The sequence below is a fragment of the Danio aesculapii genome, chromosome 20 (assembly GCF_903798145.1).
Source record: "Danio aesculapii chromosome 20, fDanAes4.1, whole genome shotgun sequence".
NCBI classification, from domain to species: domain Eukaryota; kingdom Metazoa; phylum Chordata; class Actinopteri; order Cypriniformes; family Danionidae; genus Danio; species Danio aesculapii.
Window position 1 is genome coordinate 35,641,274 of NC_079454.1, and position 21,757 is coordinate 35,663,030.

The 21,757-nt window shown below is 35.3% G+C and overlaps 1 protein-coding gene across 1 annotated transcript; it reads left to right on the forward strand.

Moving 5' to 3' along the window:
- The first annotated feature begins 522 nt into the window (after window positions 1-522).
- Window positions 523-18,777, forward strand: pnocb (prepronociceptin b). The gene is made up of 3 exons (XM_056481633.1): window positions 523-600; window positions 10,229-10,407; window positions 17,818-18,777. Exons 2-3 carry the CDS (start codon window positions 10,285-10,287, stop codon window positions 18,394-18,396), a joined length of 702 nt encoding a protein of 233 aa, XP_056337608.1. The 5' UTR covers window positions 523-600; window positions 10,229-10,284; the 3' UTR covers window positions 18,397-18,777.
- Window positions 18,778-21,757: the final 2,980 nt, after the last annotated feature.

The following is a 21,757-nucleotide window of genomic DNA, read 5'->3' on the forward strand; positions in this document are numbered from 1 at the left end:
GCAAGTTTGTCTTGTCCTCATATACAACCCTTTGTTGCGGATGTGAAGTGTCAGCGTCCACGGAGACTTCTCTTTGCCTCTGGGAGATTTTGTTTTTCTCCTGTTTGCACGGCTCAACTCCGCTCCCTGGCCTGCATTCAGCTTGTTAAAGGCACCTTATTCAAGTTTCAGATCATTACTTAATTGATAGGAACTATGTTTGGATGTATACAGTGAATATGTTACTGGATGAAACCAATGGATTTTGAGTTCCATACAAGAAGTGTGGGTATATGGGAATTAAATGAAGCGTATATTTAGCCCAGGTCATATCTTCTGGGGTGGAGAAAGAGGTGACGTTGGTTGTGTCTTGTACGTCAGCATTGACTAAGGGTTGTATGGCTGTCCAGGTTGTGCGTAATACCCTGTAATACCCTGCCTTGGTGTAGCCCCATCCACAGACACTGGGGAGGCTGAACCACTGGAAGGGGTGTGTCGTTATAAGAGGGGAGAGAAAGGGAGCAGGCAAGCAGTTGAACAAACCCAGAAGCTGAAGATTGGACATATCCACCACACCTCAAGACTGAAAGTGAGAGAGAGAACCCTTATCGCCGACGGCAGGTAAAACAAGGTGTCACTCTGATGCATTTTGTATTTATAGTCTAGATTATAGCTGTTTTATTAGGTTAGTGGGTCAAGTATTTTGTGAGTTTTTGAGATTGCTAAGCTCTTAATGTTAATATTTGTCTAAGCAGAAATGAAAGCAGTTGCCAACAGTCATTGTTTTCTTATGGGGTGTGTTGGGGCTAATATTAATGTGTTGAGTCCCTCAGTGACGTTTTAATAATTAGTGCTGTTCTTTAAACAGTCTTTTTTTCCATTACTAATGGCTTTTGCCTGTTATTCATCTTCATGGCTACCAATTAACCTACATTAACCCAGTTGTTGCAGGGATCTTTTTTATTTGGTTGCTTGTAAAGTTCTGTTAAGTTTCTAAATTTGTAGATGGTTTTCAGTTTAGTTTTAAAAATGATGATAAGTTTTATTAAAATGAGTTAAAAATAAGTAAACGAAAATATATATACATTTTTAAATGAAGTCTGTTTGTTTAAGAATGGAATATAAATATATATTTTGGAGTCCTCTCTTAAAATTTGACCTTACTTACAGTAGATGCTTACACTGAACAAAGCATATTTAGCAATTTCATATATAATTGCATATAATGATTGTATATTAGACAGTACTATACAAATGAACTTAATTAAAAGCTTTAACGAAACTTGAATGTGTGCACTGGGTTTTAAAGTCAGTCAGGAGGGAGGAGGTATATATTTTGACTAGTACATTTTGTAGCTGTAATTAAGCTAGACTTAATAGATTGTGTCTTCTTAAGACTCCCTTTTGTGCATATTTTTTTGTTTCATTATATTCTATAATTGCAACCTGACAAACAGAAGTGCAACAAGTGTGCGACTCATTTATACTAATATTCCTGTTTCTTTAGTGACAGTGTAATTTATGCTAATTAAATATCATCGATAGTAGGAAGACTGGAAAAATAATTGATCAACGTGAATGTGTGTTAATTATTTATTTATATTTCATAAAATACACAATGTGTCATGTGCAGCAATGCAAAAAGTTTTTTTTACTTAAACTATACTATACAAATATATGCATATGTGCATACGGAAACCTGTAAATAAGTAAAAAAGGGAGAAAAAAAAACTATATGCAGTTAAAGTCAGAATTATTAGCCCCCCTTTGATTTTTTTCCTTTTTTTAAATATTTCGAAAATTATGTTTAACAGAGCAAAGAAATTTTCACAGTATGTCTGATAATATTTTTTCTTATGGAGAAAGTCTTATTTGTTTTGTTTCGGCTAGAATTTTTTTTCGATAGTCTACAGAACAAACCATCGTTATACAATAACTTGCCCAATTACCCTAACCTGCCTAGTTAACCTAATTAACCTAGTTAAGCCTTTAAATGTCACTTTAAGCTGTATAGAAGTGTCTTGAAAAATATCTAGTAAAATATTATTTACTGTCATCATGGCAAAGATAAAATAAATCAGCTATTAGAAATGAGTTAGTAAAACTATTATGTTTAGAAATGTGTTTGAAATGAAATTGGCGAAAAAAAAATAAACAGTGGGGCTAATAATTCTGACTTCAACTGTACATAATGTCAGAGAAGTACATAAATGAAAAAAGTGCCTAATAAAATGATTGTAAAATTGATCAAACAGAAAGTGTTGTCACCTATATCTCAAGGCATCTTATTCATTTCTCCTACGTCATTAAATTAAATCACCCTAAGTTTTAACAGTGGAGATCTATTTGTCATGTATTTGGTTCCAATGAAGAATTGTTAAAATCTTTGCTCTGTTAATTAAGGCAGTGGAGTCGGCACAATAACCTAGTGGTTAGCGCTCTGACATAGGGTGCAGCAGCACGTCAGGGCGTCCAGAGTTTGAATCCCGGCTCGAGGACATTTCCCTACCCTACCCTACCTCCCTACCTCTCTCTCCAACTTTGCTTCTTGTCTCAATACTGTCCTATCTAATAAAGGTAAAAAGACCAAAAATAAATCTTTAAAAAAAATTAAGGTAGTGGACTACTCTTGTCGAACAATGTCTATAAAATAGTATAACCAATGCATAATTGACAGGAGATTACGAGGGAACCAGGAACTGAGAATTGTTTTCTTTGCAGCTAATAATCCTGAGAAAAAAGTTCATTTTTTAATCATTTAATTTTTAAATAATTTTAAGTATTTTAAATGTATATTGTTTGCCTTATAATAAGGAGAAATTAGATATTAGATATATATTTTTATTTCTGATGTTTATCATTACTATTTTCATATTCCCTGTGACTTTGACTCTTTTAAAGCATTCAAAATGTCTCAGTGCATTCATTCATATCATTTAATTAGTTATTTTATTCAGAGAATATCAGTAACACTTTACAATAAGGTTGTATTAGTTAATGTTAGTTAATGCATTTACTAACACAAACAAACAATGAACAATACATTTATTACAGTACTTGTTCATGTTAGTTAACGTTAGTCAATGAAAATACAGTTATTCATCAGTTCATGTTAACTGGCGGTGCATTAACTAATGTTAACAAGCATGAATTTGGATGTTAATAATAATGCATTAGTAAAATGCTGAACTATGATTAATAAATGCTCTACAAGTAATGTTCATTATTGGTTCATGTTAGTAAATACTGTAACTAATGAAACCTTATTATAAATTGAGACCGAATAACTAGATGAATGTTTGCATTTGAGAAATACGACTAACATAAGACATTTTCCAAGTCTAAATAAATCATCCAAATTGCACAGATTATGCCTCCTATAATAAATTCATGCAACAGTCCTCTATGAATTTAAAGCCGCTTGTCTAATTTACTGCAATTATTTCAAAATTTTGTACTGCATTAGTGAGAGACTAGTTTTGCTCAGATTAATTACCTGCGCCATGTTAAATTGATTTTTGCCCTAAAATCCATTAGAGCAGAAGTGTTGCATGCATAATTGCATACATCTATCAATTAGAGTTGTTCTCTCTTACACAGGGAAGAGTAAATCTATTAAATCAGTTAATGCTCTCAATGAGTTTCCAACATTTAAGCTCGAGCAACATTTTCAATATTAATTGCAATGATTAAAAAACAACTTCACAATATAAAGAGATCGCTTAGATAGAACCAGTATAAGGTCAAACCTCCAAATCTGACGTTCAGTTGTCAAACAATTTGAAAGTATGCATAATCATGACACATAAATGATTGTAATAAAACCCATTTACTTATTTCAGATGCTATGAACTCACTACATGCATCAAAGTTTCTTACCATACACTGTAAAAATGCAGAGTTCCACACAATTCATTCAGGTTGTTCCAACTCAAATCGATTAAACTTAAATTTAAGTGGATTGAACATTAACAATTAAGTTATCCAAATAAGAGCTCAATAATTGTATTGTTAAAGCTAATTTTTTGTAAGTAGTTTGAACAAGCAGCAGAATAATTATTTTGAGTGTAGCCATCTTAAAAACTGCAATCTTATGTGGACAATATAGGGTCAGTTCACCCCAAATTGGTCATTTTTTTCTGTTGAATGCAAAAGTTACTTTGAAAATTGTTATAAACCAGTAACCATCGACTTCCACAGTTTTTGTTTTTCCATGGATGTCAATGGTTACTACTATTTTTTTAAAAATATCTTCTTTTGTGAGAAGGTTTGAGACCACTTCAGAGTTATAATATCACATTTGGATGAACTATCCCTTTTCTCTTTTCCTGAAGCTTGCTTTGTTTAGATTTTTGCCTTGAAATGGCGAACACTGCGATTGAAATTGTGACTTTCTATGAGTCAAAGCGTGTAATGTATGCAATCTGCCAGTTTACCTTCACCTTTGCTTTTACATTTAAGTGGAGGTGACAGTGGCTTTTATCTTATTTTCTCCTCGCCAATTGAAATATCATGCCAATAATCTTTCAGAAATAAAGAGAAACTTTTTTGCTCCCTCCCCCATCTCTTTATGGTAAATTCTGTGCTTATTGTCATGGCCACGGGGAGGATAATGCAATGATTGCTGCTGTTCTGCCAGTGTGTGTGTGGAGGGGAACCATGATCATCTGTAACAGGACCGCAGACTCTCAGCCCTCTGGCAGTCGCTGTGCTCTCAATTAAAGTAACCATGCGAATCCCCCCATTCCTCAACGGAAATGGTTATGACAATGAGAAGAGCCTAGATTATTTTGATACGATGCTTTTTGCGAAGGAAAGGGGGGGAAAAGAGCTAGATGTAGCAAACAGGTGAGCTATCATTTACTGCGTAATAAATCCGAGATGAAGTGCATTCGGCGTATAGTATTAATGTGGATGAGAAATGTGAACGAGGTCATGTTGCTCCTTCCTCCATCTGCTGTGGAACAAACAAACAAAAGTAATTGTTATTTGCCGATTCTTGACATGTCATGACACAGTTGGCTGGCACGAATGGAAATGGGGGAACAAAAAACAGCCAAATTTGAAGAAAAGCTCGCAGACTTGATTTCACAGAATCTGGTGGTGACTCAGTTGAGGCGTTTGTGTTTCAGGAGCGGCGCGGGGACAGAATGAGAATGGGGTTTGGTGTTTACCGAGGAGGAGATACGATCAGGTGGCTGTAGGAGAGGGCGAGCAGGCTGGTCAAATCAGATTAGTCACATTCCCATAGATTAGTCAAAGCATGAACAGAGCATCTTCTCTGCGAAGAAACATGTTTGGGCTCACTGTAATTCACATTTACTTAGCAGCATGTCATTGTTAACCGTTTTTATCCATGCAGGGAATGTCAACAGCACAAAAACTGACCAGACTTCACTAACTTTCATTGTACGGACATTTAAAAAAATTGTATATATATATATATATTGTGTTTCACAGACGAAAGAGGCATGTTTGGCATGAGTTATCATATGTAATATAGCATATGTAATATAATATTTCAAACAGGGTTCAGGTAATTCACCGGTTGGGGTCACAAGAAACTGCAAGGGGTCTGTGAAATGGCTGGCAAAAAATAGTATACAGCACTTTGGACAACCCTTTGTTGTAGTAAGGTCTTAGATAAATAAAGTTGATTGATTTATAAAATGTTAATAATAATAATAGGCAGCATGGTGGCTCAGTGGTCGCCCCACACCAAAAAGGTTGCTGTATTGAGTCCCGGCTGGGCCAGTTGGTGTGGAGTTTGCATGTTCTCCCCATTCACATGGGTTTCCACCTGGTGCTCTGGTTTCCAGAGTTGTGTGTGTGTGTGTGTATGGGTGTTTTGGGTTGCAGCTTGAAGGGCATCTGCTGTCTAAAACATATGGCAGAATAGTTGGTGGTTCATTTCGCTGTGGAGACCTCTGAAATAGAGACTAAGCCGGAATAATAATATTAATATTAATAAAAATATTAATAAATAATTTGAATAAAATTAATAAAATATTATATATAGAAAACAATACACTTTAGTTCAACAAATAAACAAATAATTAGAAATAAGATTTAGCTTATTTAATAATTACAAAATAGTACATACATATGATTAAATTACATTTAAATAAATAACAAATAAATAAATAATTGGAGTAAATCTAACAAATTAATACTTATTAGACTGAAAATAATAATGCAGTTATGTTAAAATAAATTTTAAAATGGAAAAAAAAAGACTGAATATAAAATTTAAACCCATTTATAATTAATTTACACAGTAAAATATTGGGTCTTTAGATAAACAGCTATATACATTGGGCCTTGAACAATATTTGATTTTAAAGACTCTACAATATAAATTAAACCCTACAGGCACAGGACATCAACATGACGTCATATTGACCTTGTACCCCAATAACGTGGTGATGTTGGTTTTTGTTTTGTCAGGTTGATGTCAGAACCCAACGTCAGGCCAATGTCCAATGTCCAACCTGAAATTAACCAAAAATCAACCAAATACCAAAGTCGAATCATGTTACACCCTGACGTTGTGTGGACGTTACCACTATGACGTCTATTAGATGTTAGATTTTGGTCACTTTCCAACACAACCTAAAATCAACCAAATATCAATGTAATTTGACGTCGTTATTGGATGTCAAAATAACGCTATCCTTAGACGCTGGCTAGACATTGAATTTTGGTAACCTAACGTCATGCCCTGAATCTAACATAATATTAACATTGTACGATGTTGCGTGCCTGCTGGGAAACCATCAAAATATGAGGAGCTTGTCATGTTAGGAAAATAAAAACTCTGGAAAAACTGGGAATGAAAAGAAATACTTATTATAAATATTTATTCATTCACTCATAAGAAATAAAATATACAGTGACTTCAGATACGTTATCAATATTTCATTCTCCCTCGTATTTGTTTAGCATCTTTTATTCTGCACATTTCTCACAAAGGAAACAATTGAAATGCAGAGCACAGAAATTTACACTCTTAGAACAACTCCAGAATATTCTTAGAAAATCTACATCAACAAAACATCAATATGTTTTTAAAAAGGCGGGTTAGAATATGATTTTCCCCCAAAATGTAATCATTGTCGTGACTCGTGATAGAGACCCCATCCTAAAAATGTAAAACACATCTACTGAAGTGGCCAAAAGGGATTCTGGCCACTTCAATAGATTCCTTTTACATTTTTAGCATGAGGGTCCCTCTCTTACGTTTCATGGCATGTTAGATTGTATCAAGAAAGACACTTTACTCTCATTCTCTCTGCAAAATAGCACATTCACAGTATATCAGTACTGCAGATGACGGTTGATGCTTTTGCACTTTCCCTCCAGCTGTTCTCGTGTTTTCCATTATCTCGGAAAAAAGACTTTTAATAAGAGATTATAGCAGGGGATGATCATAAAAAAGTTCCATCAAATCACTTTCCAAATTGAACTGTATTAACGATGCAATGGATTTAATTGGTCGGAAACTTTCCTTTTTTTGTCATTCCTTTTCCTTCAGAGTGCGCTGGATACCCATGTCCATGCGATGGGCTGTAATTATATGCACTCTTCTTGTTCATTGAGCACAGACATCTCAAGATGCTTTTATTGTCAACTTTTCATCACTGCTCTGGAGTTGGGCTAAAGATTTTTGTTGGCTTTCATCAAAGAAAGCTTTTAGAGGTGCGCGCATATGTGCGTTTCTCTCCTAATGCGGTCGTGACTAATGTGTGCTGGCGCAGTGCGTGAGTCAGAGTTTGATGGAAACTGCATTCCCGCTCTTTCTCTCCCGCACTCATTTCCTTCTCATTACGCCACACACACACACTAATTCAGACATTAATTAGGGCCTATGATGAGTTTCCTTAATGAACTTCAGTATGTTTGGGGGGGAAAAAAAACAGATGGTGGCTTCCAAATTTTGACATGTTTCAGTGGTGGTGATCCACATTATTATGTTAGACTTTCATGTGTGAATTCGAGTCACTTTGAGGGTTCATTGTCATTGTCATCAAGTGATCTTATCTCCAGGGGGACATGTGTTTATCTTTGAGGAAAACTGGACCCATGTTTGGGTTTATCCTTAAAATGCCAGGTTATCAGTCTCAATATCTGGGATTAGCAGGAATTCGTTAAGGTGATTGCTGGCAAGGGTGAAAAGCATGTTTGTAGATCTGATCAGCTACAGATTGACTTTTGATGTTCACATTCAAACATGTGAATGTCCTTGTGAAATAAGGAGCTTTGGAGCAACCACCAGTATAAAAAATTACACTACATTTGCTTGATAACATCACTGATGAAAAACTTTGACTCTTAAAACAGCACTGATAAAAGTCCAGGGCAAAAAAAGGTTCTTTGTAATAGTAAAGGTCTTTAGATTATTAAAATGTCATGGAGAAAAACATGTTTTTCAAGAACTGTTCGCTGGCAGGTTTTTCAGGGAACATGTAATGGCATTGTTGTGTGATTTTTTTTTCCTCCCCCTTTTGGGATCGTTATTCTCTGGTTGGAATGTTACTTGCTTAGATAATTAGCTTCATGTTCATTCAGACGTTTACTTTCCCATTTGGTGTTCAAGAAACATTCATTAATTTTCCTTCTGCTTAGTCCCTTATTTGCCACAATGGAATGAACCACCAACTATCTCAGCATATGTTTTACACAGCGGATGCCCTTCCGGACGCAACCCAGTACTGGGTAACACCCTTATACACTCGCATTCACACACACACTCATGCACTATGGCCAACTTAGTTTATCCAATTGACCTATACGGCATGTGTTTGGACTCTGGGGGAAACCAGAGCACCCGGAGGAAACCCACACCATCACGGGGAGAACAAGCAAACTCCACACAGAAATGCCTACTGGCCCAGCCGGGTCTCAAATCAGCAACCTTCTTGCTGTGCTACCCAATGAGCCACCGTGCCACCTCAAGAAACATTTCTTCTTATTATTATCAATGTTGAATGCAATTGTGCTGCATGATATGTTTGTGTAAACTGTGGTACATCTCTGCTTCTATGAATAGAAAGTAAGAAGGAACAGAATCAAATTTGTAACATTTAATGTTTTATTTGTTAAACTTAAAGCATACTTGCTATATAAATTATTAAAACCTGATTTCAATAATTTAAAACATGTGTAGTCAGAAATAATAATTTACTTAAAGCAAATTATCAAATTATTTACATTTTTGGAGGATTATGTGGCAATAAAGACTTAAGTACTGATGCTTAAAACTCAACTTAATGACAATAAATGATATTTATGTATGAATAAAAGACACAAATAATGTAAAAAACATGACATTTTAAAATACATACACATAGATAACAGTCATTTTAAATCAAATTGAAAGGGAAATGGTGGCAGCACTGTGGCTCAGTGGTTAGCACTGTCGCCTCACAGCAGCTAGTTTGAGTCCCGGCTGGGTCATTTCTGTGTGAAGTTTGCATGTTCTCCTCATGTGGGTTTCCTCTGGGTGCTCCGGTTTCTCCCACAGTCCAAAGACATGCACTATAGGTGAATTGAGTAAACTAAACTGGCCGTTGTGTATGAATGTGTGTGTGAATGCGAGGGTGTGTGGGTGTTTCCCAATACTGGGTTGTGCCTGGAAGGACTTAAGCTGCGTAAAACATATGCTGGAATAGTTGGCAGTTCATTCTGCTGTGTCGACCTCTGAAATAGAGACTAAGCTGAAAGAAAATGAATTAAAGTGAAATGATATTTCTCAATATAGCTGTTTATACTGTGTTCAAATAATATTCAGCCCTGATGAGAAGAAGAGACTTTCAAAAACACTTAAAGCAACATTATCAATCCCAAACATATAATAATGTATATACATTTAAAGAAATGTCACATAAATGTTAGAATCATCTCAACAGAGCCACTAGAGTAGCTTTTTAGACCTTGGTTAAACTGGAACTGGAGCCATAAAATGAGTAAGAAAAAGCAGGAAGAAGCAGCCAAGGGGAAATATGACTAAATTGGAATCCTGGAGCCAAATTGCTTAGCAAAAGAGTTTTTCAGAATACATCTTTAAAGAGCTTCTGTAACTTCCTGAACTTTCACTGTTTTAGCCACTTCAAAGTGCTTGTTGAATCTGGAGAATCATTTGGTTGTTCTTCACCAGATCATTTACAGGAAACAAAATGTAAATTGCACAGGTTTTATGCTTGAGCTGATTACCAATCAGATCCGTCTGTTCTTGTCTCTCCTTCATCAGAGATCCCAGTGTTTGATCTGAAGTTCCTGCCTCATTTCTTGTTCTGTGAAGAAGTCATGAAGACCCCATTTTGGACCCTGCTGCTCTTATGCTTGTGCGCTTCGAGTCACAGCGACTGCCAAGGGGACTGTTTAACCTGTGGACTCATCCTGCCAGAACACCAAGCTTTTAACACACTGGTAAGTCTAACCAATTTAAAAAGGGTTAGTCAGTTAAATCAATAAGATTTCAATAGTCACTTTTGACCATGTTTGTCATAATAACACAAATATTTTACAATATCATGGTGTTCACTAGATGTTGCATAGACTAGTTGACTTAAAAATCCATGTGGAAATCAAAATGTTTATTTTGCTAGTGCACATTGCTATTCTTTACGTCAGGGGTTTCCAAACTTTTTAACCTTCGACTGCCAAAATAACAATGCCACTGACTCACAACCCCCCTAATATCCTCTGAGGTGGTTATAAATAATAAAACTTGTGCACACATATTGACAGGCCAAGTCTATTCATCATTTAATTTTGGAGAATGCCTCTCGGAGACCATTCTCCATGTTTAGTTGTGGCCTCAAATTATTTTTAATATACGTGAGTGCCATAAAGGTATCAGAAAGTTTAACCTGGTGCTATAAAATCAACCTGCTGCGCCTTTAATAAAATGTTATCACCCCAGGGGTCACAAAAAAATGAAAGGTTGATGGCTTTTTATTTGCATTTATTTTAATGTAACTATAATTTCTACTAGTTTAATAAATTGAATTTGATTTTTGGAAATCACCAAGCAACTCCCCTCCCCCCCAAATCCTGCGACCCCCCCACTTTGCAAACAATTGCTTTAGGTGAACAATAATTCTGTGTGTTTGGAGTGATGGCCGTTCTCTGATAGTTCAGCCACAGTATTCTTAGCCACGCCTCTCTTACCATTAGTTTATTACAAGTGCATGAAGGCCTATCCCCTACTCAGTATTCCATTTCAGTTGGAAGTACATCAACATACTGAAAAAAAGTCTCAGCAACTTCTGCTTCACACAGATTTTAATGCTCTGCCATGACGCTCTTTGACTGCAGGTGAAAAATAGCATTTTTTGCTTAAGCTCAAAACATATTTCCTTTTTAGGGTCAATATATTGTTGTGCATGTCTTTGTCAAAAATGTATGTCGACTAGTCACGCTGTGCAGACCATGTGATTTTGACATGAACAACAGGGCAGCTTTTAGCCATCCACACAGAATGCGTTTTTCCTTTCCAATGTGAATTTTTTTTGCTTGATGGAAGTTAAAAGGGACCTATTAAGCAAAAATCACTATTATAAGGGGTTTAATCACAGATGTGAGGTTAGAGTGTGTGAATATAGACAGCCTCTTTTTTATCTGATTTTATCTGTGTTTAGTCGTCTCTGGGTTTGTGGCATTCCAGACACCAATATTTTAACTATTCATAAAAGTTGAGAAATATAAATGTTGACTGATCATCTGAGATTAGTCGTGAATATACACATTAAAATAATACTTTTCAGCAGTATTACAGTACACTGTAAGCAGACTTTAGTGCCATTTGTTTGCATCTGATAAAGCGTATGGAGCAAGAAACTGTCAGATTAAACTAGTAGATTCCCATTCATGGTCTTGAAATCAAATGCATAGCAAGCACACATATATAGAGTGTTTGTACACTGTAGAACCCAAAAAGTTAAGGTAACTCAAACCATTTGAGGAAACCGATTGCAACTAACCATTTAAGTTCAAAAACTAATCCTAATGAGTACTGTGAACTTACTTCATTTAAGTTGAAGTAATGAAGTATTTAATTAACTCATTACCTTCAACACTGAGTTCAAAACTCTTTTCAAATGAGTAGAATTAACTTTCAGTCAGTTTTGAGTTAACTACACTCATTTCATATGATAAAGTTGACTGTTGGGTTTTACGGTGTAGTAAAACACAACTGCAATACATCAAAAGATGTTTACAGTATGTTTTGCAGCAGGACTGGATTAGCAAACTACTACAGATAAACTGTGTCAAAGTTGGTCACTGTCACAATAGGGGCTGTAATGAAGTTGCTAATAGCTGTGCAGAGCAAACAGCTGTGACTGGGGTGATTGGGTTATGTCTGCCTGTAATTGGCTGCTGTGGTGTCATCAGCTGCTGATGTTGTGATTGACATTTGGTGGGTCCCAGTGGGCAGGCAGGCTTTTTCCCTCTGTGACACCACAATGCTGTCAGACCTTAAACATTCATTAACGGATTCATGCATAGTCAGTATTAACACTCACATACAGCACGCAATCCTACAAAAACATATGACAATCTTAACATACAGTGCTCAGCATAAATGAGTACACCTTATTTTGAAAAAGAATATTTTTATCCATTTCTCGTTGAATAAAGGTCATATTTTTTGGTGCCTTTAAACAAAGCAGATTTATTAAGCAGATATATTTATTAAAATAATATTTTAGTCACCAAACATCTTTAGAAATAGATAGATAATACATTTTAATTAATGTGAAATATTGCAAAAATAAAAAACAATAAAATCTTAACAAAATTTTACATGTTTTTTGTTTTTCTTTATCTTTTCCACTTTTTTATTTTTCCCTAAAATATAAATTCGGGCTACTAATATATGGACTGTTATCGAAAGTTATTTTTTTTAGATTAGCTCCAGATTTGGCTTGAGTACTTACTAATCCAATGTATGAGCACAAATACAGTGGGGGAATTAAGTATAGAAAACGTCACCATTTTTCTCAGAAAACATATTTCTAAAAGTGATGTTGATTTGAATTTTTCACCAGATGTTGATAACAGCTACAAAATCTCTATATAAAAAGAAAACAAATTAGTTTACAAGTTAAGTTATGTGTAATAAAATAAAATACAGGGAAAATGTATTGAACACATGAAGAAAGGGAGGAGTAGAAAGCAGAGGTGTAAAGAGTACCTGAAAACCATACTTGAGTAAAAGTACAGATACCTTACTGTAAAAATTACTCCATTACAAGATACCAATTCCAATAAGACTTGAGTAAAAGTATTAAAGTATTTGATTTTAAAAAAACTTAAGTATTTTACCCATACTGAATTTAGGCTCAAAGAACACCAAGAAAGGTTTCATTTCCTAATATAGACATTTAATTTAACAACTCAGTGTTCTAAATGGCAAAACAAAATAGATAAAAAAAAAGAACAAAAAGTCTCAGTCAAACTCAAATGTTCAAAAAAAGACAAACAATTTTTCAAAAAAAATAATAAATTAATTAATAAATTTTAAAAAAGTAGTAAAACATAGTAAAAAAAAAAATCAGAGCTGACTTTCATGTGATTCCCCTCTCAGTCTCAGAGGGGGGCAATACTTTTATTTTGAGTAGTTTTTCAATTGATAAGGATGTTTTCTCTGTATTAAATTTAAACAAAGAGGAGCAGTGTGATCTTTCAACTTAGTAAACTACATATAAATTCAATGAAAAATACATCAGAAACGCACAGCTAAATGCACCTGATGCAAAATGTACTCTTACTTCAATGTGTTTTCTCAAATTTGATGATAAATTCTTAAAAGCACTTATTTTCTTGTTTCATGGTAAAAAAGTAGACACTGCATCCTGTAAGAGCCATTCTGCATATCGGCAAATGAAAACATTTCTTTCAGATAAGGCCATGGATGGTCATCAGTGCCAACTTCAGCTCATCATTGGCTGCAGCCATGTCGCTAATTAAACACCTGGTATTAGGCAAGCTGCTAATTCACGTTCACGTGATTTAGCTCATAAATAGCATACAATTCCTTCGGCACCCTGCAGATGGCGATATCACTTCGTCCGGCCAACAAAGTAGCCGTGGTAGATAAAGATGCCAACTTGTCGCACACAATCACAATGTAACGAGTAACGGTAAGCGTCCATTCAAATGTAGTGGAGTAAAGAGTACATATATTCAATCAAAAATGTAGTCAAGTAGAGAGTAAAAGTTGCTTATATTTTTAATACTCAGTAAAAGTACAAAGTAGCCAAAAAAAATACTTAAGTAAAGTAACGAAGTCTATTTACTTAAGTACTTTACACCACTGGTAGAAAGACAGTGAAAGCCTAGACAGCAGCTGAAATCTCATAGTAGTTCTTCAGCAACCCTCTGCCCTTTGTCGTTGCAAATAAATATTATCTGCTTCAGTTCAACATCTACATTACCAGGATGATGAAGATGAAACCAGGGTGGAAATTTCAGCAAGACAATGATCCAAAACACAGCCAAGGAAACTCAATCAAGCTGTAGAATGGCCCAACCAATCACCTGACTTGAAGAGAAAATACAAAATAAAGATCAGTTTGGATAGATGAGACCCACAGAAGCATCAAGATGTTTAAGATCTATTGAAATCTGTGAAAAACTCATACCTCAGCAAGTCATGTGACTTAATTCTCCCTACGAGAGGCATCTTTAAGCTGCCATTAATACTTTCCCATTTGGCATCAACATTTCATTTGCAAGGCCAAATACTTTTCATGCATGCAACTTCTTGTTTCACTTGAATGTTCTATGCTGCAACACGCTTATGATTGATTTCCTCCTATTAATGGGAGATCATAAAACAGGCTTGCTTTCTACATAATCATCTTTAAAGAGGGCATCTTTAGAAAGAACATGCATTTGTCTACAACTGAGCTCTGCTGATCACATACAAAATAGAGGCTTTTATCCCATTCTAGTCACTCAATTATCATATCATTTCTTGCACCGATGCCACATATCATTTCACATCTCATTGCACTGGTAAGATGGCTTGCGTGCAGCATTGTGTCTTTAGGAATTTTTTTATATGTAGTTTTTTTATGACAAAGGGCAAATCCCCCCCCCAAAATATCTTAAAATCTACCAAATAAAAAAGAGGATAAAACTATTTCCCTAAAAAGACACATTTATGTTCTATATATATATATATATATATAAATAATATATGCAAATAATATGAAATATAAGGAAAGAGATGAAAACAAAAATATTTAATAATTTAACAAACAAGGATTTGGGAATTTTATATATTGCAAAGAATGTTTATTTTGAATGAACTTTCAAAAGCAACTTAAAACCGTGAAACTAAAATGGAAAAATCTAAATAAATAAAATTAAATATTGAAATTTATGTTATTTCACCAAGCTATTCAAATTGAAATTTCGAGCTAAATAATAAGAGTTTTGAACTTTGTATTCGACAACAAATCAGGAATAATCAGGGCTTCCTCAAAAATGTTGACAGCCTTACTATTTTTATCATTGAGAAATCTGATGCTCAAGAGATGTGCAATGTTTACAGACTTACAATTGATAATTTAATGCTCAAGAGATGAGCAATGTTTACAGACTTACTATTGATAATTTAATGCTCAAGAGATGAGTAATGTTTACAGATTTAGTATTTTTTATCACAGGGGAGAGTGTGGACAAAAGTAACGTGGGATGAAAGTAACAAAGGCCTCAAAGCCCTGACAACATTTGCTTTCAATTTGTGGCATGTTGTAAAACATTTGCAGCTTATGTTTTTCTGATGGTGTCACCAGTAGCTAGTCGACATCGACTCAACTTTAATCACATAAATGTCGACTTCAAAAAAATCTAAATTCATTCATCCACTACTAGTGTTCAGTCATCTCTGGACTTTTGGCATCTCAGCTATTATCAATTTTAACAATTCATAATAGCTGAGAAATATATATGTTGACCGATCATCTGAGATTACTTGTGAATTTAAATAATTGATCAAATTAATATTATTTGACCAAGCTAATAAAATTTCGAGCTAAATAATAAAAGTTTTGAACTCTATATTCGACAACAAATCAGGAATAATCAGGGCTTCCTCAAAAATGTTGACAACCTTACTATTTTTATCATTGATAATGTAAAGCTCAAGAGATGTGCAATGTTTACAGACTTGGTATTTTTTATCATAGGAAGAGTGGGGACAAAAGTAACGTGGGAGTAACAAATTAACAAATCGATTTTCTCGAAGCCCTGACAACATTTGCTTTCCAGGCTATAACAGCACCTTTAGCATGCAACCCTTTATGGAGCTGCCAAACATCATCTGATTTCAGGACTGTGTTCTGCAGTTATGTCCAAATTTCAGTTTTTAAGTGCAGAAAGTACATTATTGTAGCGGTTCTTTTTTCCTTATTACAAGTTGTGTTTCTCTTTTCATGAGTCCCACTAATGATCAATCTACAGGTTATTTAATGCAATAACACATCCATGAGTTTGCAATGTCTGAGTTTTTCGGTTTAAAAGTAAATCAGGTTTAAATGGCAAGAGTTCCTGAGGGGACGGAAGTAACACTTTTATTTATTATGCAAATAGCCATGCATTTTTCACTTTCACATTAGAGTTTGCAGTGTTTTGATTCAGTTGTTTTTATCAAAGTAATGCAGATTGTCAATCATAATAAAAAAAGATTTGAAAATTGTAGAATATTTTGATGGTAGAAACATTTGATGGAAGTGAAATTTAAAATGAAAATGCTGCTTAATATTTTTTGCAAAAATAAAGGACAAAACATTAACAAGGTCATAGTCCAACAAGATTATGCCAGTAAGTCGAGCAAATATTGTTGTGTTACTTTGGATCCTGCTGATGGGGTCAAAAGTAACAATGTGCAGTATATGTTTAAAGTTAAATTTATTTTGAAATTGTTAAACATTTGTTCAAAATACCACCCGCGATTGATAGACCACACTTGTGCGTTAGTAACCACAGCATGAAACAAAATATATTTACTAATCTAATTGCTATAGGAAACACCTGTCATTTACTGCTCTGGACCCTTTAAAATCCTATGGCTGGCGTTTGGAAGCGGGGCTGCTGCTTTGGACTGGACTTTTTTTTTTCTCGTTTTGTTATATTCAATTTTTTTCTACACTACATTACATCTTCATGCTTACACCTACATCTGAAACTGCTGATTCCTGACTACTACATTTACATATTTTTGCTTTAAGTTGTTAAAAATCGGGGTGACATGATGGGTAGCACTGTAGCCTCATCGCAAGAAGGTCGCTGGTTCAAGTCCCGACTGGGTCAGTTGGCATTTCTGTGTGGAGTTTGCATGTTCTCCCCGTGTTTGCGTGTTTCCTCTGGTGCTCCGGTTTCCCCCACAATCCAAAGACATGCACTATAGGTGAATTGAATAAGCTAAATTGGCCATAGTGTATATGTGTGAATGAGTGTATGGATGTTTCCCAATACTGGGTTGCAGCTGGAAGAGTATCCGCTGTGTAAAACATATGCAGGATAAGTTGTCGATTCATTCCACTGTGGTGACCCCTGAACAAATAAAGGGACTAAGCTGAAAATAAAATGAATGAATGAATGTTTAAAATCGTTTCTTTAATACATTTTATTATATAATTTTGGTTATGAAAAATGGTACCAGCTCTCCCCTATTAATCATACAGTAATTTCCAAATGATCACATGACACTGAAGACTCAAAAGATGACTGCTGAAAATTCACCTTTGGCTTTATCTTTCACTTTAAGAATAAATAAAGATTTTTTTTTCATGTCATCACCCCCCAAAAAATTCTGTTTTGCAGGTGTGTATCTTGGAATGTGAAGCACAGACGTCTCCGGCACTGACCTGGGATCTGTGTTACCAAGCAGCGGGTTTGAAGCATCTCCCACTACCCTTGCAGGACGAGGAAACATCAAAGCGCTCGGATGATGAAGCGGAGCCTGTGGCTACAGTCAGCATAGAGAATGACAACGGTGTCGAATACACGGAGGCTTTAGAGCGCTTTCGACACGCTCTGCAGCCTTCAGAAGAGCTGGAGAAACTCACGGCTTCATATGACCCAGACCTCGACCCGCGGACACAGGAGGACCAGGATGATTTCGGAGACGAGAAGAACGACGACGCAGCCGTAAGCGTGTCCAAACGATTCGGGGGCTTCATGAAAGGTCGTCACGGTTTACGCAAACTGGTGAGCTCCGGAAGGCCTTTGCAGAAGCGCTACGGAGGCTTCATAGGGATCAGAAAGTCTGCCCGTAAGTGGAACAACCAAAAGCGCGTGAGTCAGCTACTGCGCCAGTACCTGAGTTTAACGGGCCGGTCAGGTCGCTCGGGTCACATCAACAGCCTTTCCACCAGAATCCGGAGACAGAGCGAGGTGTAGGTGGCTTTTAACACAGGCCACGGTCACTTACCTCATCAGTAACTGTGAACATCTCCATCATGACATGCACCGCGCCCCCAGAACTAGATGTAAATCTGTGTTTAATCAAAGAAGAGGAATATTTTGTATAGCTGGGTTTTTAATCATTGACATTTCCATGGTGCCGACATCCCCCCCAAATAAAGCATCTGTTAGGACGAATGTTGCTGATGATGAGAACTGATTGTTCATTTATCTGAAACTCCGTCAATTAACCTTTGAAGCATTGTGAATACAAAATAATAAAAGGCAAATCAGTGAAACTTGAATGAGCACGTGAATCAGTTACAGATGAGAGAGAGAGAGCGGATGGGCTGTGGGGAGGTTTGCTTCTGTTTGAGGTAAAAAAACAAAACAAAAGCACTTTATATTCTTACCTTGCACACTGCTTTGTGCTATGATTGGTTGTTTTGCTCAGATTTGTGTTGTATGAAAGTGTCTTCGAAGACCTTGGCGCAATCAGACTTGGTTAAATTCAAAAATCAATAGGCGATTATGTTTAGTTCACCATTACAAGAGTGATGTAATTCAGAAGCCGTTTGATGTTTTTGTCGGGTCACTGCTGCCCTCTAGAGCTTATAGTCCAGATTATTGTTGGCAATTTGTGGAATACCAAGCATTAAAGCAGGGGTGCTCACCCGTTTCCTGCAGAGTTTAGCTCCAACCCTGATCAAACGCAACTAAACCAACTGAGTAGAATCTGAAGGAGCGCTTGTTAATTAAAGACAGGTGCGTTTGATCGACGTTACACCTAAACTCTGCAGGAAAGTAGATCTCCAAGAACAGGGTTGGGCACACTTGCATTAAAGGCATAGTTCACCAAAAATGAAAATGACCTTTAAATAGTTTATTTTTTCTGTTGAACACAAAGGAAGATGTTTTGAAGAATGCTGGTTGCCGGCACCCATTAAGTTACTGTGGAAGTCAATGGTTGCCAACAACCAGCATTTTTAAAAACATCTTCCGTTGTGTTATGTGGATGAAAGAAACTAAAGGGTGGGTAAAAGATGGCAGAATTAATATTTTTGGTTAAATTATCACTTTAAACTAGGGCTGTGCGATTTGGGGAAAATGTCTAATTGCCTTTTTTTGACAAATATTTCGATTGTGATTTCATTTACGATTTAATTCAAGCTGATTTTAATTTAATTCAAGCTTCAGCTCAATAATTTGTAAGCCGTGGCAACAATTCTGTGACAGCACTTAAAAATTTCCTTGACGTAGGTTGTCGTGGGGAGTCATAAGCGACAAATGGGCATCGTAACAAAAGATTCAATCGTTTCTTCTCGTGTAATAGCATAGTTCATGATAACCGATACCATGTCTGCGAAGCCTCATGACAAAATCGCAGAAAGTCTAGCATGTTTAATTTTCTGATGCATAGCGGATTGGTTTTAAAAGCACTTCACCCCATATGTTATTCGGTATTTGTGTTTATATATATATATATATATATATATATATATATATATATATATATATATATATATATATATATATATATACATATATATATATATATATATACATATATATATATATATATATATATATATATACATATATATATATATATATATATATATATATATATATATACATATATATATATATATATATATACATATATATATATATATATATACATATATATATATATATATATACATACATTAGGGTTATTACCGGTCTACAAAACGTAATGTTGTATGTGGAAAAGTCACTAAAATGCTCACACGTTTGTGCAACAAACTATTTTATTTTAATAGTCTGTGGAGCCCTTTAAGGTTGCAAAACTGTGTACAATTCACACCTTTTATGGTAGCCTATATTGCACGTTTCTGACACTTCAGTTTGAATCTGAATCAGTTCATTTCTGTTCCTGTCAATATGGTTTAGTCTCTACAACAACCGCAAAAGTCTTTTAAAAAGAACGACTCACAAAGGGAAATTTTAAATTACGTTGGATTCTTACCTGATAAGACTGAAAAAAAAAAACAATAGATGAAAAACCCAAAATAGCAACAGGAAACTTTTTTTTTTTGTAACTAATTTTGTTTGGTATAATTTGTATCTTTATTGTAATGTGTTTTTTGGCTGGTCAGTTATCTACAAAATAAACAAAAGGAACGATGCATTCTAGGTGAAGTGATTTTCAAATAATACTTTTTTCAATAATAAGGGAATCATGAATTAAATTCAAGTAGGCCTATTATAACATTTTAAAATAGTATTTTTGACTATTTTTATTATTTCACAGATTTGAGTTATGAATTACAGTATCGCAATACTACTTGGTATCGCAATACTTCAGCTGGGATAGTATCATAACATTAATTAATGGTATCGTGACAACCCTAATATACATATGTATCTTATATTGCAACCTTTTTTTGCGATTAACTAATCGCAACGTTTCAAATTGCGATTCGATTTTGGTTAATTGCACAGCCCTACTTTAAACCCTGACTGATGCTGCAGAAATAGTATGGCAAGCTGTTTTAACATTTTATCTATATATTGGACTAGCATCTTTCATGCTACTTGTGCTTATTTTGTAAACACCAGTATCTTTCTTGTACAGTATGTAGTAGTACTTTTTCATTAGAAACTAATACTAGTATATTTTAAAAGCGAGGCTCACAAAATCTGGTAGCCTGTAGTCCCGGGGCTATTGTTTTTTAAGTCGGGCTACCAAAATCTATCTACACTGTGCCTGGTTCTGCTCATAGATATCCTGCAAGGGCACGGTGTAGATCAGGGGTGGGCAAACTCGGTCCTGGAGGGCCGGTGTCCTGCACAGTTTAGCTCCAACTCTGATCAAATACACCTGCTTATAGATAATTAGTGATCTTGGAGACACCGATTAGCATGTTTAGGTGTGTTTGATCAGAGTTGAAGCTAAACTATGCAGGACACCGGCCCTCCAGGACCAAGTTTGCCCACCCCTGGTGTAGATGGATTATGGTAGCCGACTTAAAATAACCTCGGGGTGTCAGGCTACCAGATTTTGCGAGCCCTGAAAGATACCAATAGTCACACTTATTTAAGAGTCTAGTAGTCATTTATTTATTTGATACTAGTACTTATTTATTAGAAACTATATTGTAGTAGTGTAGATATCTAAATAACATCCTCAGAGAAGTCAATGGCAAGCATTTGCACTAGTATCTGCACTGTAAAAATGTAATGACAAAAAGTCTAGCAACAAATATTTTTATGTTGCTTTCACTTATTTTAATAAGTCAATTACAATTTTTAAGTTATACAAAGTTTAACCTAATATTTTCAGTGAGTTTAATTGGTAAGGTTGAGATGACTA